This window comes from Elephas maximus, chromosome 14, assembly GCF_024166365.1.
Source record: "Elephas maximus indicus isolate mEleMax1 chromosome 14, mEleMax1 primary haplotype, whole genome shotgun sequence".
Taxonomy (NCBI): Eukaryota; Metazoa; Chordata; class Mammalia; order Proboscidea; family Elephantidae; genus Elephas; species Elephas maximus.
The window spans coordinates 89,757,289-89,778,975 of NC_064832.1; the positions used below are offsets into that span (position 1 = coordinate 89,757,289).

Sequence of the window (21,687 nt, forward strand, 5' to 3'; positions counted from 1 at the left end):
TGGGGTCCCCATGTCTCTCTGCTCACTTCTCTCTCTTATATATCAAAAGAGACTGACTTAAAACATAGCCTAATCTTGTAGATTGAGTCCTGTCTCATTAATATAACTGCCTCTAATCCTGCCTCGTTAACATCATAGAGGTAGGATTTACAACACATAAGAAAATCACTTCAGATGACAAAATGATGGACAATCACAAAATACTGGGAATCGTGGTCTAGCCAAGTTGACACACATTGTGGGGGGACACAATTCAATCCATAACAGGGTAGCAAATCATGACAAAAGAAAACGGGGAGCCTGGGGCAGAAATGGGAAGAGTGCTGATACATTGTGAAGAATGAACCCAAGGTCATGAAACACTTTACGTACAAACTATTGAAAGGGAAATTAATTTGTTCTATGAACTTTCACATAATGCACAATTAGAAGGAAAAACAAAACACACACACACACCCAACAACTGCAGAACAGTTTTCTGAAGTACACGTGGGACAGTCACCAAGACAGGCTTTATGCTGAGTCATTAAATAAAAAAAGAAAAATCAATACATTTCTAAATATAGTAGTGCTTCAGAGAATATTCTCTGATGACAACAAAATTAGATGAGAACTCAGTAAGATTTTGCCAAAAACTTCAAATATTTGGAAATTAAGCAATGTAACTTCTGAATAATTCATGTGTCAAAGGGGACACCAAGAGAGGAATCAGAAATATTTTTAAATGAATAATAAAAACACACCACTATCAAAATTTGTGGGATACAGCTAAAGCAAGACTTAGAGGAAACCTGTAGCATTAAATGCTGTATATAACAAGAGAAGAGGCACGATATCAATGATTTAAGATTCCACCTACAACAAAAACACTGCTTACACCTCCAGAAGAGCTTTTAGGATAACTAACTACAATGATCCACCTGTAGACCTGTTACCCTCAATATCTACCAACCTCTTGGGTACACAGACTAGGCTGTGGTCACTTACGTCATCATGATCATAAAAGGAGCTGCCACTGGTGGGCACCTACTAAATGCCAAACTACCAAATAGGAAACGACTCTACAAAGTAAAATTATTCCTACTTTGCCGATGAGAAAACAGATTGCAATTATTCATCCTTAATGGATAAACTTGGTACATACATAAGGTGGAACACTATGCAACGATAAAGAACAATGAATGATGAAATCAGCAAAATATCTCAAAACACGGATGAACCTGGCGGACATTATGCTAAGTGAAATAAGTCAATCACAAAAGGACAAATATTATGTAAAACCACAAGTATAACAAGGCAAGAACAGGTTTACACACAGGTTTACACCAGGGATAGGAAAGGAGGGAGGGGAAAATACTAACTGCATAATAGACATGTATAGGGCAACTCGGCACCACATGACCAAGGCAAAAGAAGACACTGAGAAATACACAGAATAAAGGGCAACTACAATAAATACTATAATACAATTTTGCAAACACCGTAATAACAAACAATAACCTGTGAGTGAGTACGTAAGTAGATATGTAGGCTAAATAGCTGTGCCAGGACATACGGGTTTATATCCACATGCCTATACAGGCAAGGTTGGAGATTTTAACATACGTGTCTGCAAGGGCTACATGCAGTCATATCTATAATTGAGCACATAGGGGATACAGTCATGGAAATTTCTTGTTGTTGCTATTGTTGTGTCGTCAAGTCGATTCCAACTCATAGCGACCCTAGAGCACAGAGTAGAACTGCCCCATAGGGTTCCCAAGAAGCGCCTGGTGGATTTGAACTGCTGACCTTTTGGTCAGCAGCTTGAGCTCTTAACTACTGTGCCACCAGGGCTCCAGTTGAAAACTTCTCAGACTTAACCAAATACCTCTGGGGGCTGACCTACTGGGCTTGAAGGCTGAGGACCATAGTCTCGGGGGACATCGAGATCAACTGGCATAACATAGTTCATAAGGATAATGTTCTACATCCTAGTTTGGTGAATAGTGTCTGGGATCTTAAAAGCAAGCAGGCAAGCCATCTAAGATACAACTATTGGTCTCTTCCTATCTGGAGCAAAGGAAGATGAAGAAAACCAGACCCAAGGAAACAATTAGTCCACAAGACTAATGGCCCACACGAACCACAGCCTCCTCTAACTTGAGACCAGAAGAACTAGATGGTGCCCGGCTACCACTACTCACCGATCTGATCAGGATCACAATAGAAGGTTCCAGTTAGAACAGATAAAATATACAGAGCAAAATTTAAATTCATACAAAAGACCAGGCTTACTGGCTTGATAGAGACTAGAGGAACCCCCCAGACGACTGCCCTAGGACAACTCACTAACATGGAACTAAAGCCACTCCCAGAGGCCACCTTTCAGCCAAATAACAGGCTGGCCTATAAAATACCACCACCACCCTTAATGAACGTACTCCTTAGGACAACCAACTATAGGAGACCAAAAGGACAACATTTGCCCAAAAGCAAAGACGAGAAGGCACGGGAGAGGCAGGGAAAGGGGAAGGAATGGAAACACGCACCCAGGGTGGAAATGGGGAATGCTGGTGCTTCAAGGGAATTGCAATCAACATCATGAAACAATTTGTTTCATGAATTACTGAACGAAAAACTAATTTGCTGTGTAAACGTTCACCTAAAGCACAATAAAACATTAAAAAAAAAAAAAAAAAAAAGGTTATTTGGCCCTCAAGCAGCCTGAGGGTGGCCCCTAGGTGGTAGTTACAAGAACAGTCGTATCACCTCAAGGAAATGCTCCCAAACAACTTGGGTAAATATGGAAGTGGGATCTTTCCCGGTCAAGTCTCTCAGTGAGAACCCAGCCCAGTCAACACCTTGATTACAGCCTTGTGAGACCCAAAACAGAGGACCCTGCTAAGCCATGACGGGGGGGGGGGGGGGGGGGGGGAGTGGGTGTGTGTGGGTGTGTGTTTTAATTTGTGCTTTAGGTTAAAGTTTACAGCACATATCAGTTTCTCATTCAAAAATTTATACACAAATTGTTTCATGACATTGGCTGCAATCCCCACAATGTGTAAGCACTCTCCCCCTTTCTCTTTCCACCCCCGGCTCCCTATGTCCCTTTATCCAGGTTTCCTGTCCCTTCTTGCTTTTGGGCAGGTGTTGCCCATTTGGTCTCGTAGACTTGACTGATCTAAGAAGCACGTTCCTCACGTGCGTTATTGTTTCATCCCTGGACTTTCGATCCAGAAACTAGAAGATAATGTGTTATTTAAAAAAAAAAAAAACTCATGTCTAGTGAAGAGAAAAACAATCTGCAAATTAAGACACCACCATTCTGCTGATATTCTGGCTCTACACTTCCTGAAGCTGACATGTTATACAAGGAAGCCGGTTGCTGAAGTATGCTTTCCTTGTGAAAAGAAAATAGTTCCACCGTGAACAAAAGGAAAGAAAAACAAGCTGGAAACAATACTTGCAGTGTATGCCAGACCCGGGGCTAATATCTTTAATAAATCAAGAGCATCTGAATATCATTAAGAATTATAAAAGCCCCCCAATCTAGAATCTAAAAAGGTAAAAAACATGTGCAGGAAATTCACAAAGGAAAAACAATGGCCAATGAAACTATACAGATACTCAAATTCATTACTACTCAAAGACATGTAAATTGAAATAGTGAAGAAGTATTATTTTCCACCTGTGAAGTTAGTAAAATTGGCAAAGATTTAAGAAACAAAATATCCAGTCTTGGTGAGGCTGTAGGGCCATGTCATTTCACCGGGGGCAATGCGAAGAGTTTCAACTCTTTGGGGGGAAATCTGGCCTGTCAAAAGCCTGGAAATGTTTATACGCTGAGGAATTACGGGTGGAAGTTTACCTCTAATTGTGTCAGTCACACTGCTGTCTGTATTATGTAAAAACTGGAAAACAATCTATCTAATCATTGGCTATACTAGCATCTATGTGGCCCTTATAAAAAAAATATGGTGAGCTGTGAACGCTCACCATATTGTTTGAATGAAATGCAAATTCCAGGAAAGTAGAGATCCATTTTATGGGTGGTTACTACAGTGGGTAGACATGAAAATACATCTAGGATTACAAGAGACCTTTATCATCTAGACGAAAACATTAATTTTGTTCAACTTAAAAAAATAAAATAAACCAAGTAATATTTATCTTTCATTTGAAAAACAAACTGCTTCTCCTTTCTTAATTATTTTAATCAGTGGACGTGAAATACTAAACCCATGTGTGGACACACCAATATCATCATCAAACGAATTTGGGAGAAAAGAATGATCTTTTCACTGAAGTGAATTCCTTATGTTGGTGAAATGTATTATCCCTGTAAGATTCCACTCTTCATTTTAAGGAACCCCCACCCCCACCCCCACCCCAACCCTTCTCTAATAAACCAAAAAACCAAACCCGCTGCCATCAAGTTGATTCCGACTCATAGTGACCCCACAGGACAGAGAAGAACTGCCTCATAGGATTTCCACGGAGCGCCTGGTGGATTCGAACTGCCGACCTCTTGGTTAGCAGCTGTAGCTTTTAACCACTACGCCACCAGGGTTTCCAACTTCTCTAATAGTCCTTTTCAAACAGAAAATGGAAACTTCTGATAATCCTCTTCATGGTGCAGACTCACTGTGAGCAACCCGGCGCTTACCCAGGGACAAGGGCCCTTCGTGTGGGGACACTGTTCCTGATGGAGCAGCCCAAATGGCCATGCTTTTGGATTCTGCGTACTTTATAATGCCATCTTCTTCCTTGCTCTCAGGCCATCAGCTGTTCCTTCACCTTTTCAAACCATCTCACCATGGCCTCTGACTGTTTTTACAATAGGAGAGGACTTACTAACTAGTCAAGTCAGAGTAAATAAATAGGCTCTGAACAGGCACACAAACGAGCAGAAGAAAACAAGTGCTTTGTGCTCCTATTTTGAGTTTTTGACTTATTTCATGGTTCATGGTCCTATCTCTGAGTTGAGTTTATCAGATAATGTGGCTTCCTGGTTAATTGGGTATTACTGCAACAAGCAACTATGATGAGTACATTTAGCTCACTTGAAGCAGAAAATTGCCTGTATTTTTCCAATACCCTGGGCCAGGGTTGCTTAGCAATGCTGCCACACCTACTTTCCAGCCACTGATTACATAATCTAAAGCCATTAACCTCTGTTTGTGAGAGAAGGGCTCAAAGATGGCCTAATACCCTCCTTTCCCATTCAATGAGTACGCTATCAGGGGGCTACTCCACAGAGACCGTCAGACTCCCTCCTATGGTTCTGCAGAAGAAATGAGATCCAAGGAAACCAAAAAAAAAGTTCATAAAAAATCGACAACCCTGCCACTTTCTGTATGACAGCTCCGACACTTCGTGTTTTTTTTTTTTGGCCTGACTGTCTATTGCTGGCATACAAGATGCAAACCTATACAGAAAGCTCTGTAACTTTTGAACGGTTTGGTACTTACATACTGGAGGGATCATTAGCTTTCTTTTAACTCCACTGGCCACCTTTTGCCATTGCACCACTATGCCTACCTGGGTAAAGTAAAACATGTAGAGAGTCAACGGGCCAGGTCCTGCCCTGTGGACAACTGAGCCTCTGAGCATGAGAGCCACGATGCAAACCCCAAGAACGACCCCAAAGGTGGGGCCCTACGTCACCTGCTCTGGCATCAGGCTAGGATCAGGCACAGGCTAGTTCTGAGAATCCAGGTAACTAAATTCATCAGACTAAGTTTCTCCACATTCCCTTTACCCCATGACCTCAAAGGGCCTGAGACAGGATTCACTGGAGACAGCCAGAGTCCCTGAGGCTGCCTCTGCAACACCCTGGGAATGCAGCCCCTACAGAGTGAAGAACAACCCAGAAGATCGCCAGGACTCCAGAAACTCGGTTATTCTAGCAGCCGCTGTACAGAGTACCTGTCAGTCATCCAGTGCTGCTATAACAGAAGCACCACAAGTGGGTGGCTTTAACAAAGAGAAATTTATTCTCTCACAGTCTAGTAGGCAGCAAGTCCAAATTCAGGATATCAGCTCCAGGCAAAGCCTTTCTCCGTCAGCTCTGGAGGAAGGGCCTTGTCATCAATCTTCCCCTGGACCAGGAGCTTCTCCGCAGGAACACCAGGTCCAAAGGACCAGCTCTGCTCCTAGTGCTTCTTTCTTGGTGGTATGAGGTCCCTACTCTCTGCTTGCTTCCCTTCCCTTTAGTCTCTTGTAAGATAAAAGGAAAACCCCAGGGAAACTCTCTTTACATTGATCAGGGCTGTGACCTTAGTAAGGGTGTTATATTCCCACCCTAATCCTCTCAACACAAAACTACAGTCACAAAATGGAGGACAACCACACAATACTGGGAATCATGGCCTAACCAAGTTGACACAAATTTTGGGGGGACACAATTCAATCCATGACAGTACCCAACAGACAACTGGTGGGTGTTCACTGGTGACAATGCTCCATGAAAAATTCTACTCCCTACATACTGTATGATTCCAGCTTTTTGACATTCTGGGAAAAGCCAAGCTACAGAGACAGCAAAAAGATCAGTGATTTCCAGGGGCTCAGAAGAGGTAAGAAGTGAACAGGTGGAGCCCAGGGCATTTTCAGGGCAGTGAAACTATTCCACATGAGGCTGGAATGGTGGACACACGACATTACGCACTTGCCGAAACCCAGAAGGCTGCTTCCTTTCATGCCAATTTTAGAAACAATGGTGCTTTCCTCTGAATTACACAGCAATAAAATACGAACTAGAACATTAGATAATTCAGGTCATCAAAAATATATTCTAAACTCAAAGTACTTAATTTGATATGACATTACATATTTGGCAAAACCCATAGGACCGCACAGGACAAAGCGTGAACCCTAATGTAAAATACAGGTTTTGGTTAGTAATAATGAATCAATGTTGGTTCATCTGCTGTAACAACCGTACTACAGGAATGCAAAGTGTTAATAACTGGGAAAACCATGCGTGGGGACACAGGGGCTACGGAACTCTACTTGCTGCATAGTTTTTCTGTAAACCTAAAACTGCTGAAAAATGAAGTCTATTAAATTCCCAGAAGAATAAAAAATGCTATATCCAACTGTGGTGGCCTGGAGTGTCCCCAGGTTCTCGGCAACATTTTAGAAAATCTAATCAGGCAACTGAAAATAGGTGCTTCAATGAGGCGTCATTGACACACATTGTTCTGGGAAAATTACTACAATTTCATTAATAAAGGCTACTAATACCTAAGTAAAAGATATATAATGTGACTTGATCGTAGTATGTTCAAAGTGAGGTGACATGCCCAGGGGCCTGCTGGGGGGATGTGGTACAAATATACATGCTGGGGTTAGGTAAGAAAAGATAATCTTAATGACGGCATAAACAAAATATGCCTCACTTTAAAAAAAAAAAAGGACAGCTGCTGTTGAGTAGACTCTGACTCACAGTGGCTCCATGTGTGTCAGGGAACTGTGCTCCACTGGGTTTTCAATGGCTGGTTTTTCAGAAGTAAGTCGCCAGGCCTTTCTTCCAAGGCACCTCTGGGTAGACTCAAACCTTCAACCTTTTGGTTAGCAGTTGAGCAACATTAACTGCTGCTGTCAAGACAATTCCGACTCATGGCAACCCCATGTGCTACAGGGTAGAGCTGCTCCGCAGGGTCTTCCTGGCTGTAATCTTTACAGAAGCAGATTGCCAGGCCTTTCTTCTGTGGCACCACTAGATAGGTCTGAACCACCAACATTTAGGTTAGTAACTGAGTGCAAACTGTTTATGCCACCCAGAAACTTTGAGGCCACAAAGAAGGGAATAAAACAAACTTACGCCCTTTTTTCTGTTTCTAACTAAAAAACAAAATTTTAAAATGTGTTCAATTATAATCTTTCTTTCAAAAATCCATGTTTAATCAGAAAAGTTTACACATAAAGCCTATGAAAAGTCTCTTATAGCAAGTATACTTACAATTTTTTGCCTATAATGAAATTTCTAATTATTTTGTGGCTTTTTTCAGACCAACGAGTACTCCGGAGAAGGAATACACCCTCTACAGACTCACCTACTGTACAGGATTTTACGGAGACTACGTCAGAACCAGAGCATTTTTAAAATGTGGCTTTCCTTCTTCCTAACGTTTTAATACCACCAAAGAGCTGAACTCAAGGAGGATGGACATGGAGCAACCCTGAAGCTGCAGCTCAACTTTGGTAATATTGTGAAACTAGTTTCACTACTCTTTCCTTTTTAAACATCTTGTTGGAAGTTTTAAGAAAATGAAGAAGTCCGTGCAACGGAAAGAGAAAAACTGACTCGGGGAAGGAAAAACTGTCTAAACAACGATTCGTTCACAACACACATATTTAGAACTAAACATATCAAAAGCAGCGATGCTTCAATTTCTTTCATCGATAAAGGAATAAGGGAAAGGTGCACGCACAGCAAGAGGAAACGCTACCGCCCAGACAGCCACCCAGCACCCGCTTTACACATTTCATGTTTCCGAATCCCACACTCTCCTGCTCGCTTGAGTGGAGTGATACGCAGCCGTGTGAGGACAGCTGTAAACCCAAAGAGACACCCAAAAAAGAAAGTGACCCTGTTAGCTCTGCTAAGGGGCCCCAGAGGGAACAGGAAGAAGGAGATGAGGGCTTCAAAACATAACCAAGACATTCTTGCTCAGAGCAGGGAGCCAAAGAGGAATAAAAACTTTTCCCAAAGTCCTTCCTTTTCCTCTAAAAGGACCTGAAAGTTAATTACCATAGTTCAGGATCTGAGTGAATGTTAATTTTTTCACTGAACACTAGGTAAATGCATTACTTTTACCTGAAGAAAAAATAATCACTTGAAACATTTTTCAAAATAAAAACAATCTCCAACCATAATTTCAGCATAAATCTGGGAAAAAGGAATGCAGACATCAATGCTGCCCTTTCTCTTCCCAAGGAGGGCCACATCCAGCACCCCCATCACACCACCACCCCTCCCTCCTGGAGTGTTTCCCAAACTTTCCTGATGATAAGAACCACTGGGGCATGAACTAAATATACATATTCCTAGATCTTTTCCTCTGAAGTTCTGATTGAGTAGGTCTGGGACGGGGCCCAGGTTCTGGGTTTTTTATTAAGCATCACGGTGACTCATGACAAAATTTGGTGCGCCTTTGCCTAGCATATGCCCTCACCCTTATCTGTTCAATGAGGTACCATATTTTACTCAAATAACATGCGTTATACTCTTTTGCCAACTGCACAAACCCCTTGCACATTGTTTTCCTAGATGCACCGTGCATGTTCTATGTGTGGGTGTGTTGTTTACGTCGGTACTGTCATGGATTAAATTTATCCCCCCAAAATATGTATTAACTTGGCTAGGCCATGATTTCCAGTATTCTGTGACTGTCTACCATTTTGTCACAGATGTGATTTTCCTAGGTGTTGTAAATCCTACCTCTATGATGTTAATGAGATGGAATTAGTCGCAGTTTTTTCTTTATGTTAATGAGGCAGGACTCAATCTACAAGATTACGTTGTGTCTTAAATCAATCTCTTTTGAGAATAAAAGAGAAAAGCAAGCAGAGAGATGGGGGGGCGTGGGGAATCCTCATATCACCACGAGAGTAGAGCCAGGAGTGCGCAAACTTTGGACCCCAGGGTCCCTGTGCTGAAAAGCTCCTCGACCAGGGGAAGACTGATGACAAGGACCTTCCCCCAGAGCTGACAGAGACAGAAAGCCTTCCCCTGGAGCCGGTATGCTGAATTCAGACTTCTAGCTTCCTGGACTGCGAGGACATAAAGTTCTGTCTGCTAAACTCATCCACTTGTGGTATTTCTGTTATGGCAGCACTAGATGACTGAGATAGAAAGAAACTCAAAGTGAAAGCCATCGCTGCCCTGGCTCTCAGCCTGGAGACAATCTTCCAACTGTGGCAGCAAGCTGAAGTCCACACAGTGCACAGAAGTTCAGCTGAGCTGGGAGGCAGGGATCAGAGTCTGAGTCCGCTGAAGCAGCTGGAATCTGTGAGGCAAGGCACCTGATAGTAAAGAAGTGTACAGGAAGAGAGTGTCCCAGAAATCGGTGGAGGGAGGCAGGGAGTAGAAGCCTGCGAGACCTTGGCTCAAGGTTGGTTTGCACACACACAGGACAAGGCTACCTGAGGCCTGACAGAGGGTGGGTGCTATGGAGCAGTAAACAGAACAGAGTTACTAGAGGCCGAGCAGAGCCAAGCACACTGGAGTTCTCATCCAACCAGAATAAAGAAACCTCATTAAAACATCCGTAATAACCTGGTATACAGCTGGGACATCAGCAAGGCCAACCCTTAGAATGAAAGACCACTTCCTAGAGCAATGATTCTCAACTGGAGCAATTTTGCTCCCCAGGGGACACTGGGCGATGTCTGCAGACATCTCTGGTTATTGTAACTAGGGGATACTGCTGACATCTGGTAGACAGAGGCCAGGGACAGCGTTCAACACCCTATGATGCACAGGACAGCCCCCAACAACAGAGAATTATCCTGCCTAAAATGTCAATAGTGGTAAGGCTGAGAAACCCTCCCCTAAAGAAGGCTTACTCTAGATCTGCCCTAAAACCAAAACCAAACTCACTGCCATTGAATCGATTCCAACTCATAGTGGCCATACAGCAAAGAGTAAACTACTCCATAGGGTTTTCAAGGCTATAAATCTTTACAGAAGCAGACTACCACATCTTTCTCCCTCAAAGTGGCTGGTGGGTTCAAACTGCTGCCCTAACAAAGTCTAAAACCAAGCCCTAAAAAGACCCACAAAGGGCATTCAGCTTGAAGGTTGAGTCCTACCAAGTTACAGAGGCTTGAGAAATACCTTGAGATTTCCCAAAGATCTTCCCCAACAAGTATAAAACTAAGCCTACCCAAATTCAGGAAACCCTGGTGGTATAGTGGTTAAGAACTACGGCTGCTAAACAAAAGGCTGGCCGTTTGAATCTACCAGGCACTCCGCACTCCTTGGAAACCCTGCAGGGCATTTCTACTCTGTCCTATAGGGTCACTGTGAGTTGAAATCGACTCAACGGCAATGGATTTGGCTTGGTTTTTGGTTTACCCAAGTTCAGGATGATCGGCCAGTAAATAAGCTGTGTATTACTGCAACAGTCAACACTTTTCAGAACAAGATTATCAAAATCCACACCTACAATGTGGCACTCATAATGTCCTAGGTATAATTTTCAAATCCTAAATATGCAAGGAAATCAGGAAAACATGAGCCATAGCAAGAAAGCAGGCAATAAAAATCAACTCTTCAAAACATATAATAGTAATAAAAGTAAATGCAAATGAGTCCAGATGTTGGATTAAATATTTAAAGAAGGAATTCTAAATTATGTTCAAAAAGTTAAAGGAAATATGTTCACGGAATCAAAATTATGTATAAACAGATAGATATTCTCCAGAGAAAAATCTAAACTACAAAAAAGAGCCAAATGGACATTTTGGAACTGAAAAGTGCAATATTGAAATGGGGGGAGGGAACAGGACAAACACTACCTGGGATTAACAATAGTTCGGAGATAGCAGAAGAGTTAAGCTGATAATTGGAAACCAATTTGAGGAAGAGAGAAAACAGACTAAATACATAAAAAAAACACTGAGGAATCTGTAAGACAATTTGAATGTATAACATACAAGAAAGAGAGAGTGAGAATGGGGCTGAAAAGAAATTTGAAAGGCATAATGGCCAAATATCTCCCAAATTTTATGAAAAAGAATCAAATTAGAGATCCAAAGGCTCTAATCCAAGATAAATAAAAATAAAATCACACTTAGGAACATCACCATCAATCTTCTGAAAATCAGAATAAAAAGAAAATCTAAAAAAAAAAAAAAAAAAAAACCAGAGAAAAAGAAAACAGAACCATGACATAGGTGACAATGGAACATCTTCACAGTGCTGGGGGCGGGGGCCTACCAATCCAGAATTGAAAATCCAACAAATACATCCTCCAAAGATGAGAAATAAGAGGTTTTAAGATAAACAAAAGCTGAGCAAATTCATCACTAGCAGCCGTTCACTACAAGAAATGCCAAAGGATATTTTTCAGACAGAAGGGAGATGATATCAGATGGAAGTCTAGGGCTACAGAGAGGAATGAAGAGTACCAGAAATGGTAATTAGGTGAGTAAATAAAAACTGGGCTTCCCCCCGCCTTTCAAATTCTGAACAGACAAATGAATATTAAAGCAAAAATAACAATGTGTATGGTAGTAATGATGAGGGATGAGGTAAGGTTAGGTTTAGGGTTATTAAAGTTAGGTTAGGATTGTTAGGGTTAGGGTTGTTATAGGGCTCAAGTTGTTGGGATTATTCCCTCGGTGCAGCTTGGACTTCTTCCTTCAATAACATCGGTTCTTGATCATATGCTACCTCCTGAAATGGTTGAATGTTGACCAGTTCTTTTTGATACAGTGATTCCGTAAATTCCTTCCTTCTTTTGATACTTCCAGCATTGTTCAGCCTTTTGCCCATAAAATCCTTCAAGATTGCAGCTCGAGGCTTGAGTTTTTTCTTCAATTTTTTCAGCTTGAGAAATACCAGCATGTTCTTCCCTTCTGGTTTTCTAACTCCAGGTCTTTGCACGTTTCATTATAATACTTTGTCTCCTGGAGCCATCCTTTCAAATAGAAATTCAGCTCTTTTACTTCATCATATCTTCTGTTTGCTTTATCTATTCTACGTTCAAGAGCAAGTTTCAGGGTCTCTTCTGACATCCATTTTGGTCTTTTCTTTCTTCCTGTCTTTTTAATGATCTTTTGCTTTTGTTGTGTATGGTGTCCTTGATGTCATTCCACAACCCATCTGGTCCTCGGTCATTTGTGTTCAGTGTGTCAAATTTATTCTTGAGATGGTCTCTAAATTCAGGTGGGATATACTCAAGGTTGTATTTTGGCTCTTATGGACCTGTTCTAATTTTCTTCAGCTTCATCCTGAACTTGCCTATGAGCAACTGATAGTCTGTTCTGCAATCAGCCTCTGGCCTTGTTCTGACTGATGATACTAAGCTTCTCCTTCATCTCTTTCCACAGATGTAATTTACTTGATTCCTGTGTATTCCATCTGGCGAGGTCCACAGGTACACCATTTATGTTGTTGAAAAAAGGTATTTGCAACGAATAAGTCATTGGTCTTGTAAAATTTTTATTATTGTATCATAAAACCCATTGCTATCGAGTTGATTCCAGCTCATAGTGACCCTATAGGACACAGCAGAACTGCCCCATAGGATTTCCAAGGAGTGGCTGGTAGATTCAAACTGCTGACCTTTTGGTTAGCATCCTATATCTTAACCACTGTACCAGCAGGGCCCCTATTACAGTTGGGTGCTATTATCAAATTTAAGCTTACAGCAGTTTGTCTACAGCAAAAAGCTAAAGAGAGCTAGGATTCACACAAAAGCAGTCCAGCTACAGAACCTCAGCTGACTTCCTTAATCACAAGCCACTTCTACACCAAGTACTTTACAGAAGTAATCTGATCCCGTGCTCACAACAACCTCATAAAGCAGATACTCTTTATTCCCATTTTAAAGATAGGAAACTGAGGCTCAGAAACTCATAAGTTTGTTACAATGTTAGAGTTTAGGAAACCGCAAAAAAAAAAAAAAATCAGGATTTGAACTCAGGTGTGCCTGCCTTCATAGTCCACATTCATAATCTCTACCCCATACTGTAACCAACCACAGTGTCATCTACAAAGTACCAGGACATCTGGCTCAACACCTGGGCACTCTGTGCTTGTCAGATTCTCAATCCAGATTCTAAGACACTTGGGGTTGATGAACAGCCGCCATCCTTGAGGCTTACACCTGCCATTTCAAAACGGTTATTCACCACCCAGGAGGATTAAACTTGCCAATTGTATGCTTCCAGTATGTACTGGAAGGTCTTGGTTATAGGGTATACAATAAAATTAAGCTAAACGTTTGAGGCCCATTAGTATCACCTGTGAAGCTTTTAAAATCAGAACGTGTTGTGGGGGGTGGGGGTAGGAGCTAGGCGTCAGCATTTTTTTTAATGAGTCCCCATGTGATTTCAACGTGAGGAAAGTTTGAGAACCACTGTTAGAGAATTCCTTTCTAGTTTCATCTGTACTCCCGTAAAGCAGGTTATCAGGTGATAGGATGCAATTTACACTCGTAACTTTCTAGTAACAGAAATTTCTCCTTTGTAAAAGCTAAATGAAACATGCTCATCTTCTTTGCCTTGCCTTCTCAGCTTAAACTCTTAGCTATAAAAAAAAACTAAACTTGCATCTGATGGCTCCCCTTAGCTCCTCGCTGGCAAACCAGAACACTGACAAGTTGCCACTTGATGAGGTTAACTTGTCACAAAATGTGCAGGTCTAATTCAAGTTTACAGCCAAAGTAAAACAGAAAAATATTATTTTTAATTGACAAGGCTTTACAAACAGTGGAATGGAGTCCCTGGGTGGCGCAAATGGTTAACTGCTCAACTACTAGCCGAAAGGTTGGCAATTCAAACCCACCCAGAGGTGCGCTGGAAGACAGGCTTGGTGATCTGCTTCTGAAAGGTCACAGCCTTGAAAATCCTACAGTTTTACTGTCACATGGGGTCGTCGTGAGTCAGCATTGACTCAAGACAGGAAATTAGCCATTTGTCCCACTGTAGAGGTCAAAGCAACCCATACTGGAAATACGTACAGAGGTGACTTTCTAAACTTTGCAAGTATTACGTTCAAAACGCTGTTCTTGTTACTGCTGCTCTTAACATAAATGAGAACACAGATCACTAACCTACATTCTTAATCCCAAATGGACACATCCTGCTCATGAGTGTGCAACCCCCATGTTGAGCAATCCCTTTATCTGATAAAAAGTTATGAGAAACACCACCGAAGACATGACCCAGAGATTCAAAATGCCTCCACAGACCAATATAAGCAATTTTTGGTCCAAATAAAATAGTCATGATTCACTGAAGCGTCTCTTCATTAGATCTCAAGATAAACAGAAAAGTCAGTGAACAAAAGCCAAAAGTAGTTTTACCAAAGCTGTGCAAAGGTGTAGAAATGCCAAGTCGTTTTATTGCAGCTCATCCTACAATGTCATGGAATACTCCAAACTACTACTGTTCGCTTAGCTGCTACTCCGCTTATTAACAACCAACCTGATTTTCGCCCAGGAGTGGGGATTAGGAGGTGTGGTCTGGGCTTAAACCGCAAAGGCTCACAGAAGGCCCTTTCGGAGGTTCATGCAGGCCCAGCTTCTGCCCTAAGTAGTCAGCCATGTGTGAGGAAGAGGTGCTTTATTTCTTCACTTCAGCACGTCTCTGTGTAGGCAGTACATGAGGAAATGTGTCTTTCCCATGTTTCTGGAATTTCAGGTTAAGTCTATGATTTAACCCAAGCAATTCCTGACTTCTGAAAGGGACAATTCTTTCAGGTTAATCAGTCTGGAAACTTAATACCTTGGGAAGATGTTTTCATTCAGGTAAGCAAATGTGCCAGGTTATATCAGATATCCCAGGGGCTACTTTCCAAAGTGTTTGTGGAAAAAACACAGGTGAAGAGCAAGTCACCTGCACCGAGGGCTTTGTTTGATTGAACCTCCGCTTCAAATCGGATTTAAATGTTCAAGGCTTAACAAAGGAATTTCCTATTTATTTACTGAAACTAGGCATGATCTGGCAAGATAAAAATCTAGCTAATTCATAGAGAATTCTCAATACTCTTCATCTGAATACTAGGGGAAAAAAAAAACCAAATCCACTGCCAATGAGTTGATTTTGACTCACAGGGACCCTGCGGGACAGAGTACAATTGCCCCACAGGGTTTCTGTCTTAGTTATCTAGTGATGCTTTAACAGAAATACCCCAAGTCAGTGGCTTTAACAAACAGAAATTTATTCTCTCACAGTAAAGTAGGCTGAAAGTCCAAATTCAGGGCACCAGCTCCAGGGGAAGGCTTTCTCTGTCAGCTCTGGAGGAAGGTTCTTGTCAACAACTTTCCCCTGGACTAGGGGCTCCTCCACACAGGAGCCCAGGGTCCAAAGGACGTGCTCTCCTCCCAGCACTGCTTTCTTGGTAGTCTAATGTCCCCACTCTTTGTTTGCTTCCCTTTCATCTCTTGTAAGATAAAAAGTGGTGCAGGCCACACTCAAGGGAAACACCCTTTACACTGGATCAGGGATGTGACTCTAAGGTGTTACAATCCCATCCTAAACCTCTTCAGCATAAAATTACAATCACAAAACGGAGGAGAATCACACAATACTGGGAATTATGGCCTAACCAAGTTGACACATATTTTGGCCTCCCACAATTAAATCCATGACATTCCACCCTTTGGCCCCCCAAAATTCATGTCCTTGCTACATGTAAGACACATCCACCCCATCATATAATAAAAAAAGTATTAAATCAACTGCAAGTCCAAAATCCCAAAATTCCTCTTCCTCTGTGAAATCTAAAATACAAGTAATCTGCTTCCAAAGTACAATGGCAGAAAAGGCACAAGCTAGACATTTCCATTACAAATGGAAAAAACTGGAGGGAAAGAAGACATAACAGGCACTAAGCAACTCAGCAGAACACATTACATTAGCCTTCAAGGCTCTGCAAATAATCCTCTGTTCTCTGAGTCCATTTACCGAATGGTCCTGTCCTCCATACTGTAGGTACTGGCCATACTCTCTAGATTCTGGGTGGAGGCCCCTCAGCTCTGGGCTTCAGCTCCACCTTCCAGGCCCACTGGGATGGCAACTCTGCTCCCTCGGCTTTAGGCACACCATTCTCCTAGTCCATCTGAGTGGTGGATCCACCCTTAGAAACACCAGAAGCCATAGCTCCACCCCTTGAGAGGCCAGAGGTCAAGGCCATACCTTCTGACACCGAGGCAGCTTGGCTTCCTGTGTTCCTTGTCTCTCCAGCTTCTACTTCCTGGCTCCCTGACCTCTTGGCCCCTTGGGCCCCACACCCGCATCTGCCCTGCTGGGGCAAGTGTTCCAAAGCTCTGTAGCTCCACCGATTAGTGCCTGGAGGTACCCAACTCCACCAGGAAGCCTCCTCTGCACAGGCACTCAGCTCTCTCACTCTGTAGACTGGCTCCAGTGCTATTTGGCGCTGGTCTTCTGGTTCTGCTGCTACTGGTCCTCTGTTGCTGCTGGTCCTCTATCCATTCATAGTTTCAAAACTGCTTCCACATTTTAGGTATCTGTTAGAGCAGGACCCCACTCTCTCAGTACCAAATTCTGTCTTGGTCATCTAGTGCTGCTGTAACAGAAGTACCACAAGTTGATGGCTTTAACATAGAGAAATTTATTCTCTCACAGTAAAGTAGCCTAGAAGTCCAAATTCAGGGCATCAGCTCCAGGGGAAGGCTTTCTCTGTCAGCTCTGGAGGAAGGTCCTTGTCATCAATCTTCCCCTCGACTAGGAGCTTCTCCACACAGGAACCCCGGGTCCAAAGGACATGCTCTGCTCCCGGCACTGCTTTTTTGGTGGTATGAGGTCCCCTCTCTGCTTGCTTCCCTTTCATCTCTTGTAAGGTAAAAGGTGATGCAGGCCATACTCCAGGGAAACTCCCTTTACATTGGCTCAGGGATGTGACCTTAGTAACAGTATTACAATCTCACCCTAATCCTCTTTAAAATAAAATTATAATCACAAAATGGAGGTCAACCACACAATACTGGGAATCCTGGCCTTACCAAGTTGACACATATTTCTGTGGGACACAATTCAATCCATGACAGTTTCCAAGGCTGAAATCTTTACAGGATCAGACTGCCATACCTTTCTCCTGCAGAGCTAGCTGGCAGGTTTAAACCACCAACCTTTCAGTTGGCAGCCGAGTGCTTAACCACTATGCTACCAGGGTTCCTTCAAACAGCAGAAGGAAGTACAATAGCGTAAGAAAGATAATGGCAATAAAGAAAAGGAGGAAGAGTAGGGTTCATTTGATTAGCACATCATGATTTTACAAGTGCTTTAATTCCATCCACACAATAACCCCTGGAGTAGAGCATGCAGGCATTGTTACCACTTCAAGGGGGGCACTGGGCTCACAGGTTTTAGCTTACATACATGATAATAAGTTTCACAGAATTACAAGACTTTGCCCAAAGGAAGCCATGAAGACATCTTGTATTTTGCTGAGAGAAGTATTTGCAATAAACAGAAGCTCTAGATAAGTAGAAAACAGGTAAAAGACATAACATTTCGTTTGGTTTTATCTTTAAATAAGGATTTTTAAAAAAGCAAAGAGCCCAGGGCAGAGAAATATCCAGGACCAGGTTTATAAAGACTTCTTCAGCTCTTGACACTGGCATCTAAGTGGCAACTCCTTTGTAAAGATGTCCGAAATCCTTACTCTTTTAATAAACATTAAGACTAGGGTATTTTTTTTCTTTTTTTAATCCACTGCTGTCGAGTCGATTTCGACTAACAGCAACCCTGTAGGACAGAGTAACTCTGCCCCATACGGTTTCCAAGGTGGGTTCAAACTGCCCACATTTCGGTTCGCAGCTGAGCACTTTAACCACTGTGCCACCAGAGCTCCTTAGGGTATATACCAAAACCAAAAAAACTCACAGCCGTCAAATCAATTCCGACTCATAGTGACCCTACAGGGCAGAGCAGAGTTGCCCCATGGGGTTTCCAAGGAGTGGCTGGTGGATTTGAACTGCCAACCTTTTGGTTAGCATACTATGGGATAATTTTATGTCATGTCTCAATTCCAAAAGGACACTGAACAGATCAAGTCAGGAATTCTCATTAAAACTGCTTTAAATGCACAGCAAAGGGAAAGGAAATACATAAAAGGTAACTTCAATGCAAAGCAAAATAAATGAAACCAGAAGCTCTCTCCAAAATTATTAAATGACAAAAACAATCTAAAATTTAAAGTTTTATCCCAACTATCCAACTATTTTCTTAAAATACATTAAAAAAACAACCATAACTAACTTTAGAATTCAGTGACAGCCTGCATTTGTCACGGATTCTAATTTCTTGACTTACTCTAAATAAATACTCACTTTGGTTCCCCCCAAATAAGTAAATAAATAAATCCCCTTCTCGGGTGCACTCGTTTCTCCTAGATTTCATTCTGCAGATCCCATTCCACTGAAGTTTACTTTTAAATACAACGTTGATAGAAATGAGGCTTTCCATGAACAAGAAATTTCCATAAACGTGACTATGGCGATTTGGACATAAAAACACTGAAAATAAATTTAACGTTTGCTTTTTCATTACACTTCATTTGAAATTCAGTATGCTGTCTTGCCATCAAAGGCAGGCCTGGCCTCGAAGGAAAACATTCACTGCATCTTGGTACGTCACTCCTGATGCTCCCAGCGAGGCAGGCTCACGTTTGGACGCTGAGCGCACTTACCTTCCGATAAATCATATGGCACATAGCAACTCGCAACCTCATCCCAGCACACTGGACGTGGTAGAAGTACAAGTGGTGCAGGATGGCCAAAATGAGCATGCAGACAGTCAGCACCGTGGCATGGATGTAGGCCGTGTGCAAAGCTGCTAAATCCGTGGGATCATAATTTTCAAAATAATTAATAACTTTTCCCAAAAATATAGGCTGAATTACTTTAGTGCCTTCCTAAAAGAGGGGGGAAAGAAAAAAAGAACCTTAATTAAAATTACAAACCATGCCAAGTTTTCTTAATACAAGCTTTACTTTTATTAGCATGTTAAAAAGGCATTATGATACAGTACTACATTCATCGTCAGCCTAAAGGAAAAATAGAAAGGCTTTACTGTTTAAGGCAAACCTTAAGCCAAAATTACAAGTTCAAAGACAGAAAAACTTTAATACACTGTGCTTGGTACCTTATGGATGCTCAATAAACATTATAACCAGTGCCTTAAAATCCATCTGGCAAACAACCAAATAAGCCTTGGCCAAAGACGAATGAAGAAAAATGCAGTAAAACAGTTATAAGGAATTTGCTTGCATATGTACAGCCCATCTTGGGATCTGCCTGTTTCCTCTACACTGTCAATATCCCAGTTCAAAGCAGAGTTAAACCGGCTGCCGCTAAGACGACTCCAACTCACAGGGACCCCATCTGTATGAGAAAAGAACTGTGCTCACAGGGTTTTCAATGGCTGTTTTTTCAGAAGGAGATAAGCAGGCCTTTCTCCCAAGGCACCTCTGGGTAGACTATCTGCCAACCTTCTGGTTAGCAGCCAAGCACATTAACCTTCCGCACCACCCAGGGTCTTTGAAGGAAAATTAAGATGGCTTGTTCACAGGAAGCATGTTCTTGCCACCTCTTTCTGCCCTAAGAGCCTTTATAAACTGAGATATTGGCTCAAACACAAATCAGGAGAACCCTCCAACCTTTCCTGACCCAAATGCCACACAGTGGTAGATCCAAAACTAAAGTCCAAGTATTGAAAAGGAACTAGGCCTAGAATTCTTGGTGTCAAGGGAGGGGAGTGGTTTCAATATGCCTCCACCACCTAGAAGCTAGGATACACACAGCAGTATTACTTCGATGGCTCAGGTAGCCTGGAGTCAAAAATTAAACATGGCACAAGTAAAGCTAAAATACGGTATCATCAGGTGATCTTCATCAGTCATGCATTTCAGGTGCTGGTTTTGAACAAATATTTATAATCATCTATTCCCCAAAGCCATCACCCATCTGTCAGTTTGTCATACTGTGGTAGCTTGCATGTTATTGTCATGCTGCAAGCTATGCCGCCAGTATTTCAAATATCAGCAGGGTCATTCATGGTAGACAGATTTCAGCAGAGCTTCCAGACTTAGACAAACTAGGAAGAAAGGCCTGGCAATCTGCGTCTGAAAACTGGCCAGTGAAAACCCTATGGATCACAACAGAACACTGTCTGACACAGTGCTAGAAGATAAGTCCTCTAGATTGGAAGGCACTCAAACAGCAGCTACAGCAATGGACTTGAGCGTACCAATGACTGTGAAGACGGTACAGGACCGGGTGGCGTTTCATTCTGTTGGTACATGGGGTCACCATGAGCTGGAACTGACAAGACAGCAACTAACAACAATTCTCCAAGGCAAAAACTGAAATCCTATACCACTGAGTTAGGCAGCATTGTGGCTTACTTCCTGAATAAGACACACACACACACATACATACACACAAACACATATGCCTGTTGCTGTCGAGTCAATTCCGACTCATAGCGACCCTACAGGACATAGCAGAATTGCCCCCTAGGGTTTCCAAGTAGCAGCTGGTGCATTCCAACTGCCGACCTTTTGGTTAGCAGCCGAGCTCTTAACCACTGTGCCACCAGGGCTCCGAATAAGACATAGGGAAAACAATTTTCTTCACCAAGACCAAAGGAAAGAAACAGCAGAACAATGCTTTGAGCCACAGGACACAAGAGGCCAAGGTGCTTTCCTTCACTTGCTCATATGCCTCTCCCTGCCAAGTGGCCACTCCACTCTATGACCAACATGCTCCCTCTAGTAACCCCCCTGTACGATACTCTCCCCCGCTTCCCCATCAAAACAAAGCACTCGCTCACTGCAAATCCAAGTCACCAAAAGTAAACACACAGGCCCTCGACATCATTTCCTCCACAGACTTCTAAAAGGACTAAATGTCAAAAGTTTGGAAGTCTCTCAGGAACTCGACTCTGAAACAAGCTTCTCCTTTTAAGCAATCCCCCCGGATTAAACAACTGGTAGGTTTG

At 42.3% G+C, this 21,687-nt stretch overlaps 1 protein-coding gene across 1 annotated transcript in view; it reads right to left on the reverse strand.

The window, feature by feature from the left end:
* ABCC4 (ATP binding cassette subfamily C member 4) overlaps positions 1-21,687 on the reverse strand; it is a 324,633-nt gene that overhangs the window by 229,515 nt on the left and 73,431 nt on the right. Inside the window, exon 4 of the mRNA XM_049853454.1 lies at positions 19,376-19,600. Within this exon, the coding sequence (XP_049709411.1) occupies positions 19,376-19,600 (225 nt within the window). The remainder of the gene's footprint in view (positions 1-19,375; positions 19,601-21,687) is intronic.